The following is a 14,381-nucleotide window of genomic DNA, read 5'->3' as shown; positions in this document are numbered from 1 at the left end:
ATAAGTCAAGCTACTAACATGTAGCATACGCGACTGAGCAGAACAAGTGAGCAAAACTTTCTTGCCAAATTTTCCTTGGTAGGGTGTACTTCTGTTGCTCCAATATCGGGATGGTTTAAGATCCATTATGATGATTTAAATGAAGAGAGTAAATGGTCGCCCAAAGAATTTATTATCGAAAGCACAAATTTGCGGTACTTTGGTCTCGAAAGCCAAGATCGGTGTTGGCACCCGAATATCATCGAGCGGTTTCCACGAGCGGAGTTGGCATCCGATAAGTGTTTCTTAATAAAAGAAGGATTTACAGGGTATGTGCGGTCATGAACTCAACAAATGAGTTAATCTTTGCAATATGACACATCAAAAGTTAAAAATCAATTACTTTTTAAACTTTTCTACCCAATCATTAACTCAAAACAGGTTAATTATATTATATATACTATATGTGTTAAGTCTCAATATCGTTGAAAACCTCTCTGACTATTAATTTTTTGATTTTTCAAATTTTGATCACACGTACCCCTAAAAACTCACATGGACAAAAGTGTTTCTACTCAATATTTGAAAACATGAAGATATATGTAGTCAAAAAAAAATACAAAATATTAATTAATATTTTTTTCGTGAGAAATTTTTAGCAATGTCAGCATAATATATATGCAAGTAACCCAACCCAAAAACACAACTTGTGGGATCCGTTATCCAATCACACATCGTTACTTTAATTTTAATTTACTAACTTTGTTTGTAATTTTCACTTAGATATTTAATTAAATATAAATTTATAATAATCATTTTAACTTATATATTTAATTTATTAATCATATATATTGATTTTTTAACAATTAAAAAAATATAAAATTTGAGAACTTCAAAACAATTAAAATTATTTCAAATAATTCATAAAATATAATATGAAAATAATTAATTGTTGGTGTGGCGTGCTCATTCAGCCGTGCGTGCGCTATGGGTATATATTTTTATTGAAGCATGCATGACGATACTATCTGGTATCCTATTCCATCTCACTCTCACACACAAATCACAAAATCGGTGTAAAAAACCAAGAAAATGGCAGAAAGTGGCGAGGATTCAAGCCCGAAATCAACTATTGTCACAGAAGATTTTGAAGAAATCGGAACCACAGAATGCGTGATCATCGAGTGGATGTTTAATGAAGAAGATATGAATCAAGAACATGGAATTTGTGAGGAGTGTAAGAAAGATCATGAAATCATGAACATGGCAGACAGTGGGGGAAGTTCAGGTTCCAGATCAAACGAAGAAGACATAATAACAAAAGATTTCTTGAAACTCATTGACGTCGTATCAAATGAAGTCAAAGAAGAGCAAGAAATCTTGAAAATGGGAGAAAGCGAGGAGAAATCAAATGCCATATCTTATGAAGAAGATGTGGAAACAAAAGATTATCTGAAGCAATTAGACAGAAGAAGAAATGAAGGAGAAGATCAAGAAAGCACGAAAATGGCCAAAAGTGGAGAGAATTTAGGTACCGAATCAGAGGAAAACGATACAAGAACTATTGATTATCTGAAGCTCATAGACAGAAGATGGCGGTAATGAATGGAGCAAATCGGAACAATTCTGCTCAAGCTCGCCATTCTAGATGATCTAACAGGCATCTTCTGTTCCTATTTCCGTTGGATATCAGTTTCTTTGGAATCCTAGCCTTATAGTGACAAGTATAGTGTTAGCGAGCATGGATGTTTCGAAGTTCAGGGGATGCAAAAACTAAAACCTGGAGAAGATATTACGTACCTTTTTACCCAATTTGAAACTTGATCAGATGGCGCACTTCTTTCTTTTAGTATATCTAAAGCTTTATGGAATAGCCTATTAGTTGGTAGCATGCATGAAATGTTTGATAAGCAACTGCCAGTATTTTGTAAATTTTGGGATGACGATAAAGATTTCAAGTACTGGTTCCTACGTAATATTCTCTGCATAAAAAAAAAATTGTAATAGGAGGAATCCGGAGGAACTGTAGCTAACCAAGTAGTTCATCGTTCTAGCTTTCAGGATTTAACAAAGGGTTTGAGTCATCGACGCAGTGCTAGAGTAAACCATTGTGCAATAAAGGCTGCTCTGATAAATTTTCTGGACTTATTTGCCAAGAATAATCTTCACATAATTATGGAAAACTTACATTTCTTCTCTACTTTACAAAAGAATCTGGTAAGTAAATAATAGTTACATAACTTACATTTCACCTCATAATGTTAATTTTGCATCAGTATTCGCTTGTTACCTTCAAGATTAGAAGGTGTAATTTTGGAGAAAATGGAGAGTTGTTGCATATGGAGTGCAATATTCAGTTAGAATTAGGCCTTGGGTCTGAAGTCTTGGATTTGGCCAGGATATATAAATTGTTGACTGTGCTGAGGAATGGGAAAAGGTAGGAAGATAAAAAAATTTCTGTTGATTAAGACACTTAGCTCATAAGGTCTCATTCACTTCTGGTGTTACATTTTAAACAATTACGAAGTTACATACTTAATGACATCCTAAAATTGAAGCTAATCGAAGCCTTCTTAAGTATATATTCGGAATAAACATTCCCAGAAGCAATTCTTGAGGTACTTCTATAAATCAAAAGCCTGTTTAATTTTGATGCAGTAGAAAGTCATCCATATAAATGATTATATTTACCTGTTATATCGATTTCATGAGAAATAGAGACCGAGGCGTGGTATCCGAGTGTCTAATTACACAAATCTGCTGTCCGGAGACTGAAAACATCTCCGTAAACATAACCAAACATCCCATGAGATTTTTTTTCTTCTCAAATGTAACAAAAAGGTAGCGTGCTAGTATCTGTCTCCACTATTATGCACCTTCTTGTTTTTCTTGCCGACTCGATGCAACCATCCGAACCCTTTAACAGCCTTGGAAAACTTAACAAGATTAGGCTTTCCCACGCCTAAATTCATTTTCCCTGCCGACAATTTGATGGCTTGTAAGCAACACAGATTGGCCTCCATCTCGTCTTCATAGTCATACTCTTCATCGGATTCAAATCCACTCTTCTTTTTATCGTTCTTCTTCTTCGACGACTCAGGATTAGTTGAATCCATTTCGTATGTCTCCCACAACGAGTCCATCCCTTCACCACCATCCACATTGTGTCGCTCCTCGAATAACATGCACGCCAACGTCCTTCTCCACTCCTTTTCCTTCCTCATGGATCCATAAGTCCCAACATTTGAACCCATTGTTGGAGAGTTCTCCACGCCATTTTCATTAGTATAATCATCATTAAAGTTTAGCCTTTGAGAATGTGCTTTGACTTTGGGAGTGTGCTCTTTTCTCCATTTGGTGTTAGTCACATTTATTTTATCAGCTGCTGCCTGGGATGCATTTCCCTGAGGTGACAACGCAATCTGTTTTTCACCTATTTTTTCGGTTTCCTTGTTCACTCGTGGCTCGACTTTCTTGTCATCCACTCTTGGATTCATCCTTTCGAATCCATCCAACAATTTCAAGAAACTCTCCAATCTCTTCTCCTCCATCTCAGCACCAAGAGCCGAACTTTCTTTTACCTTATCAGCAGTGAAAAGCTCACATTTGTTAAGGTTGAGGTCTCCATCGAATGAATCTTCTTTAACACTTGATTGTAATCCTTGCAGAGGATATTCTCCTGATTTTTCCTCCATAATCTCAACTTGGTTTCCTTCAACTCCCATCACTGAAGGGCCAAACACAATTTTATACATTTCAAGATCCTCCAAACAGCCAAACCCTCCATTTTCATCTTCTTTCTTGGACTGCAACCTTTCTAAAACAGACCCACAAGCAATCTGCAGATAGCCAACCCAGCTTTGACCAAATTCAGTGGAGAAACTATCATGAACAAGACCAGTAAGAACAGCAAAGAGGACAAGGAAAGTGGTAATGAAAAGAGGGTAGATAAAAGATACGAGTTTGAGAATGTAAGGTAAGAAGAAAACGAAGTAAGAAAAGTAGAGCGCATGAGAAAGAATGAGTGAACAAAATAAAACCAAGTCAGAAAATAAAAGCGTGAAAATTCTAATCTTGGAATCGCACAACTCAGACATTTATGTCTCTGTCTGTTTGCTTAGTCTATGGACCTTGAAAAATGGGAGATGGTGAACAAGAAGAAGAAAAGGATTCTTGATTTGTCAATGGAGGGCAATTGATCATAGAACAAACTTGCGGCGTGAATAAAGGAGGGAGAATCATTAATAAGAGAGCAAGAATTGGAAGAAAAAAAAATCATTTCCTTTGGAAAAACTTTTTCTTTTTCCTAACTACTCAAATTAATTTACCTTTTTCTGATGCACATGCTATTAAACACACATTACCCATCTTAATTAACAGACAAATAAATCCCTTCTGTCTGATAACTTTTATGTATCGTCTCCATAAATCCCTGTATAACAAACAGCGTGCAATCCCAACCATGATTTCAACCGGTAGATGTAGCTAACTATTGCAAAACATGGAATAAAATCTGTTTTGCTGTCCAATTATTAATGAAAAATGGTTATTTTCATGTGCATTGTTGAAATTATTTAATGGGAATTAAAGTAAAATTGTTTAAATACATGAAAGTCCGATAAATCAACATAGGATGATTCGAAAATGTGACATTGTAAAAATATATGTACATATATTCCCTTTCTCCTATATATATTTATATATACACCTAAAGGTATCATATCATTTTCAAAACCGACATTTGGACACGTATGCTCAACTACCATCTTTATTTACTATTAAATACCAATTTTAAATGTTCGTTATGTAATAATGTGACCTTAAAAAATTAATATATGTACAAACTATTTAGCTACTAAAGATAAATATCAATCATTATGGTTTGTTTTTGATCTTCATTTAGTCCTTTATAAAATAATATATAAAGTGATCTTCCATTAGTCATCTCTCTACAACAAACCCAACTGTTTAATTTTAACATGCATTCGAATTATATATTTCCACTTTCAATTATATGAAATCAACACACACACACACGAGGTATATTTTATTATGCACAAAATGACAAAATATTTCAAGTCACAAATTTTTATATCCAAACAATAACAAAATATTAACACCTCTCATTTTAAAAATCCCACCAAGTCAGACTGACACTTTATTGCACAGATGATATTTATTGGATCTCAATTCACATCGATATATTTTATGGTAAATAAAACAATATATATATATATATATAGATTTATAATTAATATATTATCATCCTGCACGAACCAACCAAACAACTTTTTCATCTTCGATAACTAATCAATTAAAGAGACTGGAGAACATGAGGTAGATTGACAGTGACTTGAATAGGTCTCTTGTGAAACGATCTCACGAATTTTTATTTACGGATCAATCCTACCGATATTCACAATAAAAAATAATATTAGTAACAAGATTCGTCTAACATAAGTTTTTGCTAAGTGAGTTAAAAGGTCTTTACACCACATGGGGAACCACTCAATTACATGCCTTCCCTAACTTTTCAAATCCGCCAAAAGCATGTTGAAAAAGGTGTGAGGGCCAGGAAAATCCAACCACCAAGTTGGTTCACACAAGCAACTGTACCCATTTTTACGGTTTTAACTTTATTACTTCAACATTAAATGCTAAGCCTCCACCACATGATGACCAAGACTTGGTGATCATCTTCCTCCGACGGAAATTTCTTCGACTTTCACAGTTAGTTTCTCAACTACATGTTGGTTCCCATAACTCAATCTCTTAACAAGAGACGCCACTCAATTCTCATTTGGATCATGATTTTGATTTAAATCACTGTTATTAAAAAATAATTAAGAACGATAGAGCAAGGGCGTAGATTTAGAAATTAGACAAGTGACTTGAGTGGATTTATCTGAAAGATTAGAAACCATCTCATTCAAAATCATTCCATCCAAATACAATATTAAAGTTTTGACTCCATATTCACAAATCTTGGATCAAATTCATTTTACATCAAGTTCCACCGGGTGAAATCCTTTGAGCTTATCGATACACAGTGGAATCCTCAGATTTTTCATTTGGGATTCACGCACTATAAAGATTTCAACTATAAGTGATAAACTTAAACAGGTGTACCACAGTTTTAACCTAAACCGGGTCAGATTACAGAACTTGGTTGGGAGAGGACCATTACTACACGATCTGGTTCAAAGGCCGAAATTCACCTTAATGGGTTTTGTCCATTTGGGCCATCAAGCATTCCAAATAAATGTCAAAACTTCGAATGGGTAGAAACCAATAATTCTTTTTTTGCAAAAAAAAAAAAAAAAACCCAAAAAGATTCAACGATTCCGAGTATCAAAACTGGTCGATGGATCAGCTGTTCAAAAGGTTTTGAACATGGAACTGGAGAAAGACCATTCTAAGTTGATCCGGGTTCAGTTAATCTGAACTCAGAACAGGATTTGATCTCGTTTGGAGCCAGGAACTCATCAATGCAGATACAGAGAGGAGTTCAAATAGCCTCCATAAATAATCTTCTACATCAATCGAACAGGAATATATCACTAAAAGTTGTATAGGATATCCGAGTGCGGAAACAACTTCTAGTTATTCATGTTCTCATCATAAAGTATAAAGTCAATATTTAGAAGTAATCAAAAGTTGAGGAAAATAATACTGCAAACTATGAAAATACATGGTGCACTAGAGCAAGAATCCGATGAACGGTTCCCACTGGAAACCTTATCTTGAGTGAATCCAATAATTGTCTGTCGCCTGGGTACACATGATATGTTACTAAGGGTAACATCTCGTTCCACATAATTGATCAATGCATCCCTTTACACAACCTCAACATTATAAATGGTAGCGTGAGTATTCTTTACCCTGACACTGAAATATACCCAGTATTTTGTCCCATAAAGCGAGTTTCATTGACACATAAACGAAAACAAACAGAAAATAGCATTCTTTATTTAAACACGGTTCCTTAAAAAGTCAAGAAACGTACTTCAAATATCAAAATTCAGAAACAGGTGACAAAGGCATCATAACCACATTAAAAGACAAACACTTGCATATAAGAGATAGTACACTTGTTTATCAAAACAACATTGGTTCATACATGATAGCAGTTCAAATTTCAAACTCATGCGCGAAAATCTTCCATTACACACTGACTTGCATTCTGGAAATTAAATCCAAGCTAGATCTTACATAGCATGCATCTATTACTCATTCATAACAGGTTTGTTTTCATTTGCTTTTGGCTTCTGTTCCCTTGGCTTCTGCTCTTCAGTTTTCCTGGATTCACATTCATAAGTATTCAATAAGATACAGGAAAAACAAGAGAAGTACCAATCTTTTACAATCAAAAATTTCAGAACAAGAAGTTCCTGCGGATGATATATTCATACAAAAAGTTGAATCTCGTCAAAAGAAACACATCAATGATATGTAAATACCATCATGCATCGATAAGGGACTAAAATTGTATCCTGCTGTTAAATAAATAAAATACAATGCAATCACTAAATCTCAATGCTAACTGACACAGGGTGGGAAAAAACTCACAATCTTGTGGGCACACAGATACCGTTTTTGGTTTTATTTATTGAAATAGTTTTCCATCACAGGAAACAAAAGAAAGCATTATCATTTCCATCTCATGTTAACTTCTCTGTACATCTTCATCCCTTTTAATTCAACTTTCATCACTTCTAAAATGTAATATTATTACACTAAATCCTTAAAGACTAAGCGTAGATGGAAAATTAGATACACAAATCTATAGTAAGAAACATATTCATAAAAATTAGAGGTTCCATCGAAACTTTACAAATCACCAGATCAGATTGAAACAATCATTTCAAGGAATCATATCCAAACTCTTTACGAAATTGAAAATACCTCTTGTCGGAAGAGCCACCCTTCTGGCTGAGGAAAGAACGGAAAAGGGGAGAATTGACGTCGTAAATCATTTTACCCAGTCGCTTGCACGGCGGAACGAACCCTAACTAGCACCAGGTTAAATTGCTAATTCATCCGGTCCACCTGCCTTGTAAACTATATACAGGCTTGGGTGATCAAATAAAACCAACCCAAAGCCCAATAATACTCTAAAAAGCCCAATAATAAATAGGCCTCTTTTTCTTTCTTTTTTCAAAATTAAAAAATCAAAATATTTGTACTAATTTTGTTATGTACATCATTTTTGTTTTAAAAAATTCATATGAGATTGTCTCACTAATCAATTTTATATGATGAATTTCTTATATGATCTATAAGAAAAAATATTATTTTTATGTTAAAAATATAACAGTCTCACATTTATAAATCCAGAGACTTTCTTACTCTTATTTAATTATAGATTCTTGACTTTTATAATATTATTTTCTGGTGTTCATACCGACTTTGTGTTCATACCGGCAAGAAAATAATATTATTTAATGAGTAGGTTTTTTGTGAGACGGTCTCGCAAATCTTTGTCTGTGAAACGGGTTAATCATATGGATATTCACAATAAAAAGTAATACTCTTAGCATAAAAAATAATATTTTTTCATGGATGACTCAAATAAGAGATTCGACCCACGAAATTGACTTCTTACAATAGTTTTTGTGTGTTTAATTATGGGTTTAACCTTGTCATAGTGACTTTTCAAAATCTTCAAATTTTAAAATTCAAAGTCAAGCCCATCTAAAGAAAATAAACCCAAATGTAAAATTTAGGGTACATATATATGATTAAATAAATTTGAAGTACAAGATTCACAATGCATCTTCATATAACTTAAACAAAAGAAAATTAAATCTATATTATATTAATCATAATAAGTTTTAAATTATTAAAAAACATGAATTTCAATGTTACTATTTTTTTAAAAAAAAATTTAAAAATGGAGGGGCGATATAGGTGACGGAAATAATTGGTTAGCGTGGCGATTAAATGGAGATCGGCCTGTCCAACCCTTATTGTATGGTCGTATCACGTATGGGCTGCCAACCTACCCCGTAATAATTAATGACATTATTTTTGACACTGCTTTGCTTCTGATTTCACGAACCAGAATTCATAGAAAATAAGATGTGAATTATGAAGTTTTTAGATTGTCAAACCAGTTTACAAGTATGTCTACAATTACACAAAAATTCCATTATTCACGTAGTGTGATGTTTCATTAAGCGCATAAGTCATTATTCGATTACAAGAGTGTCTGCAATCACAAAAAAAAATCGATTATTCGATTACTACACTATGACCAGATATAATTTTTAATAAACCGGTGAAAGATTGGTCTTTTGTAGTGTGATGTTTCATTAAGCGCGTAGGCCATTATTCCATCGACTCGATCGATTTGCCATCTAAAGTATATTTTAGATTCATATAGTATATGAGTCAAGAGAATATTTGTTTTGACATCCTCTCAGTTAGCTCAATTCCATATAATTACCTCAGTTTTCCATTTTTTTTTATATGAAAATGGGATGTACAAATTATTAAAGATGATTTTGAAATCAGGTAGTGAAATCCTGATTATATAACTGCTTCCGCATGCTAAGTTTGTATATAGCCATGATTTTTTTTAAAAAAAAAAAGAAAAAAGATAGACTAAATGTGATATTGGTGTGGCAAACTGGCAATGCAGTACGAGATAATAAATTGAAATATATAGATAATATAATTTGTTAACTCGACCTCGAACCAGATTAATGTGGTATACAAAATCATATGTTTGGCAACCAATGGTGCCTAAAAGAACTATGGCAAAAAATTGTGTGAGACTGTCTCACGGGTCGTATTTTGTGAGATAGATCTTTTATCTGGGTCATCCATGAAAAAATATTAATTTTTATGCTAAGAATATTATTTTTTATTGTGAATATCGGTAAGGTTGACCCATCTCATGACCCATCTCACAGATAAAGATTCGCGAGACCGTCTCACAAAAGACCTACTCAAAACCTAGAGGAAGTGACATGATCGTTAAAATTCAACTGATTGAATTAAATTCGAATTTATCACATTACTAAAAATGAAAAATATCCCGGTTCCATTGGTTTATTCATTTTTTCTTATTTTTAAAAATACATAATACATAACACAATTTTTTTTTAAAAAATTAATATATAATGTATGAAAATTTACTAAATAATTGGATTAAATAGCTAATTGATTTTTACATGTTATTTTTACTATTTTACATAAATATTAAATATTTTGTGAAATAATTTGATATATATTTTTTTTATGAAACAAGTCAATTATATCATATTTATAATAATAAATAAATTTTTTTTTTCAATAAGAGAAAATAAAGGTGGTAGATGCATGAGTAAGACATCAACTACTCTCTCTCTCTTGCTATTCTAACCAGTCACCACCTTTCCTTTGTAATCCAACCAAGAAAACCTTGTCGCCTTGGTTTCTACGCTGATTCATCAGGGTGCTTTCAGGTACTGTTACTACCGAAAACCCCGTCCCTTTTTGATGGGTTATTATGGTATTGGGTCTTTTTTTGGCGAATGAAATGTGGATAAACTGCTGCTTCTGCATCGGTTGACTTTTAGTTTCTGTGCTAGTTGGTCATTTGCTTTATGGGCTCTGCCATTTGTTTACAAAAGTTGATAAATTTGTGTGTTTCGAGAGGGTTGGCATGGGCTTTTCGTCATTTTTCCTAGCTTACTCCTTGTTTGTTGGAGAAGTACTATTGTACGGTTTTTGTCGGCACCGGTGGTTATTTGTGTTGGGATAGGGATTCCGCGGTTCCACGGCACTGCGGGAACTGGATACCTGTATTCATGATCGGAGTCTATGAATGAAGGTTGCATGAGGCCCACGTGAGGATTGTAGACCCCACCGGAGTATTGAGAATCAAATCCCAGTCTTCATATCGGATGAATTAAGAACAGCGAGAAACGGAGAGGATATTACGAAGTTTAATTACAAGATAATGGAAATTTTTGGGATCAAGTTCTTAAAACAGAAAGAAAGCTGCTGTCTTGACTGTAATTGTTACTTCGATTGAGCAAATCTACAGATGGACTTTAAAATACGATGCTAAATTTATGAGGTTATGTGATTTATTAGCTGGTGAAGAAAGGAAAGAGGATAATTATGTTATATTTTCTAAATGACGGGGAAACTGAGGGTAATTTTCACTTTTTCTCACCTTCCTGGAAGGTGGTGGATGGTAGGATTGACTTGCGGTTCTTAGTAAATAATAGATTTGGCATCACTGTAGGTCTTACTTTATTCTGATTCTTTTGTATTGGTTAATCTTCTACCAGTTTTAGGTTTGCCTTGAACTTCAAGAATTCTGTACACTTCACGAATGTATAGGAGTTGAAACGTCGGTTTTAGATTATGATGTCATGCATTTTTTGTCAGAAGGCAAATGTGGTTTGAATGGCAAGGAAAATTGTGTGCCTACAAGTTAAGGAAGCATAGAACTTTGTTTCTTGTTATCATTTGTTTAAGGGAAGTTTGATCATCATATATTCGAATTCCTCGTGTTTTGTCATCGTTTTGTCTTTGCATAACTCACTGTTGATGATATGAACACATCTTAATTTAATTGCATTTTTTTGTTATTTGTAATCATGTTCTCCATTTTCGCTGTCACCAACAAAATAAGGTCCCATTAGCTAAGTTATTACCGTGTCTTTTAGGAGGACACCACACAGCCATGGTCAGCATCCGAAGACGGAGACTATTAGGATTGTCTTCTGGTATTTCATGCTATATAATTCTTTAAATATTTTAAAGTACCTATGGCCGGCCTATTCAAAACCTCTTTCCACGAGCGCTTACTCGATGCATGATTCTCTAGGGAGGAATCCTGTCTTTGCTCCGCTTCCCAGAGTTTTTGAGCATGGACATACTCCCGAAAATGGTGTGGAGAGTGCAAGACCAAGCAGCGTTCATCCTTTCCTTCCAACCTATAATGACATGCCAAAAGAAGTAAGAACACAGTTCAACATGCATCTTGCACTTCTATGTATGTGATTCCCAATATGTCAAAATTAATTAGTTAGAACGGAACATAGGAACGTCATTTCTGCTGGGCTAACACTTGAGTGATCCAATTTTTGTCATATTTTTGGTTTTCAAATGAATATTGAGTTTTCTGGACATTCAAAGATTGGAGCTTTTGCTTTTGTAATTTCTGATTTTGTCTTGCTGCATTTTGCTAATTGTTTAACAATTAGTCTCAGCTGTAAAATTATTTGTATTTGTCGAGTTCGAAAAGGCAGAGAGGGTTCAGTTATCCGTTCACGGATTTATATGCTGTACGTGTCATGTGCAAGATGCTGCTGTGCTTTATACTTATAACTTCCACTTTGTATTTGAAATCGAAATTCACTCACTGAGTTACAATTTCTCATTTGTCGCACCAACTAGGAATCTACCTTCGATAATGGGACTGGTTCATCAAAGGGATCTTCTTCCATTCTACAAGAAGATAACTTCTTTCAGCAATTCCCTGGTTCGTTTTCATTAAGTTGTGTTTCCCGTGTGTTGTCATGCATCGATTTTGACCAGAGTTCTGCTTTATTTTTTTATAAATAAAAATATCAAGATTTGATGATGACTATACCGGAGGTTTTTATCAGTTCCAATATCCATTCTGATTCAATCTACATATGATCAGTGTCATTTTTTATGCTCACATTGTCTGACGACTCTATTTACCTAATTTGATGTGATTGTCATGCAATGATTTCCACCAATTCTTTCAAATATTTACTGCCCATTTTGTTAAAGTTGTTCTCTGTTACTACAATGGCAGAGATCAAACGCAGAAAGAGGCACAGGAGAAAGCATGTCGAGAATCAAGAACCATGTATCATGAGAGGTGTTTATTTAAAGAACGCTAAATGGCAAGCTGCTATTAAAGTTGACAAGAAACAAATACATTTGGGGACAGTTGGATCTCAAGAAGAGGCTGCTCGATTGTACGACAGGTATGTAATATCGCCATCTACTATCCTCTAAAAGATTCAACGGTAACTCGAAGCCAGACCCAAACCGTAATATAATTTGAACAGTGCACTTGATTCTACTCTGAGTAGCAACTATTAGGACCCTATAAATATAAGAATACATCATCATGAACTTGAAGGGCTGCATTTATGTGTGGGAGGGAGCCAAACTTTGAACTCTCGGAGGAAGAAAAGCGGGAACTCAAGAAATTTAAGTGGGAAGATTTTTTAGCCATGACTCGTTCTGCAATTTCTTGCAAGAGTAAGCCAAACCAGCCCTGTAGGATTTCTCAAATGATTCATCAGTGATACAAGCTTGACAAAATGAATTATTTTCAAACTTTCAGAGGTTCAGAGACGAACTGGCCCTGGTTCACTGAGAAAACACCAAAACAATGATTCCGAAGGCGAGCAAGAACGCCGTGTTTTTTCCTCATCTGAAGACGACGCATAGCAAATTGCTATGTCTGGTTTAGCAGCATAATTACATCATTGAGTTGTTCTCCATTGTTATATATAGGCTACCATTTTTCAATTTATGTATGTACCATAGTTTGAAGCAATTACTATATATATCATATAAATGAACAGAACAAATAAAAGGCGCAAGAGTGGGTTCCAATCCAATGTTACGATCAGCCGCAATGTCTTATATTTCATATACTAACACAAAAAAATCCTTCTTTTACATCAAATGAATAAACAAAAATCTGTAGTAAGTTTTATATGAATTTACATAACATTAACTGAAATAATTCAAATTTTTTTATAAAAACATGTGTGCTATATTATTTTAAAATTAAAAATATAGTTTTAGACTCTAGTACACTTTGACCTCAATATGTTGATAAAACTTTTAGATTTCAAGTTTTAGAAATAACTTTAGTAGTCGTGCATTTGATGTAAAAATATCCATTGTCGTAAAATTAGGATAATTCTTGTTAATATATTAGATATAAATAATAAAATGTTGATTATAATATATAAACAATCAAAAAGTCTAGTCATAAGTTTTATATCCATAAGTCGCCAATTTTTTTATTTTATATATTCAGAATTCATCCTTTCAATTTTTAACATAAAAGTTCCAAAATATATTAAAAAAATGATTTATTATTATATAAGAAAAATTTTATTTTTAATCATGTAATTTACATTTTTTCGCTTTTGATCATGAATTTTCATTTTAATATTGTAACTTATATGCTTTTTTCATTTTCGATTTTTGTTACTCGAATCAATGTCTTTCGATTTAAAAAAAAAACAATAATCAAGAAAAAACATACAAATTAAATAATTTAAAATGAAAAAAAATTGCAAGTCATAAAATTAAAAATACAAATTTACCGTTAACATAACTAAAATAAAAAATGCAAATTAACGAACCAAAAATGTAATTGTCCCTATTTTATTTGATAAGTT

General features: G+C 33.4%; 3 protein-coding genes across 3 annotated transcripts; 1 reads left to right on the top strand and 2 right to left on the bottom strand.

Annotated features, from left to right (window-relative positions):
* Positions 1 to 2,647: 2,647 nt before the first annotated feature.
* LOC140972955 (uncharacterized) lies at positions 2,648 to 4,284 on the bottom strand. Its single transcript, XM_073435444.1, has one exon. It carries the CDS (start codon positions 4,074 to 4,076, stop codon positions 2,829 to 2,831), a length of 1,248 nt encoding a protein of 415 aa, XP_073291545.1. The 5' UTR covers positions 4,077 to 4,284; the 3' UTR covers positions 2,648 to 2,828.
* Positions 4,285 to 7,032: 2,748 nt separating this feature from the next.
* On the bottom strand, positions 7,033 to 8,050 carry LOC140972954 (wound-induced basic protein). Its single transcript, XM_073435443.1, has 2 exons — positions 7,885 to 8,050; positions 7,033 to 7,278 (listed from the first exon to the last, which is right to left on the bottom strand). Exons 1-2 carry the CDS (start codon positions 7,953 to 7,955, stop codon positions 7,206 to 7,208), a joined length of 144 nt encoding a protein of 47 aa, XP_073291544.1. The 5' UTR covers positions 7,956 to 8,050; the 3' UTR covers positions 7,033 to 7,205.
* A 2,374-nt stretch (positions 8,051 to 10,424) lies between these two features.
* Positions 10,425 to 13,589, top strand: LOC140972953 (ethylene-responsive transcription factor-like protein At4g13040). The gene is made up of 7 exons (XM_073435442.1): positions 10,425 to 10,430; positions 11,646 to 11,705; positions 11,807 to 11,937; positions 12,379 to 12,463; positions 12,767 to 12,941; positions 13,100 to 13,221; positions 13,307 to 13,589. Exons 2-7 carry the CDS (start codon positions 11,663 to 11,665, stop codon positions 13,411 to 13,413), a joined length of 663 nt encoding a protein of 220 aa, XP_073291543.1. The 5' UTR covers positions 10,425 to 10,430; positions 11,646 to 11,662; the 3' UTR covers positions 13,414 to 13,589.
* The last annotated feature ends 792 nt before the right edge of the window (positions 13,590 to 14,381 follow it).

The sequence above is a fragment of the Primulina huaijiensis genome, chromosome 3 (genome assembly GCF_012295235.1).
Source record: "Primulina huaijiensis isolate GDHJ02 chromosome 3, ASM1229523v2, whole genome shotgun sequence".
Classification (NCBI taxonomy): domain Eukaryota; kingdom Viridiplantae; phylum Streptophyta; class Magnoliopsida; order Lamiales; family Gesneriaceae; genus Primulina; species Primulina huaijiensis.
This window is presented reverse-complemented; position numbering and strand designations above follow the sequence as displayed.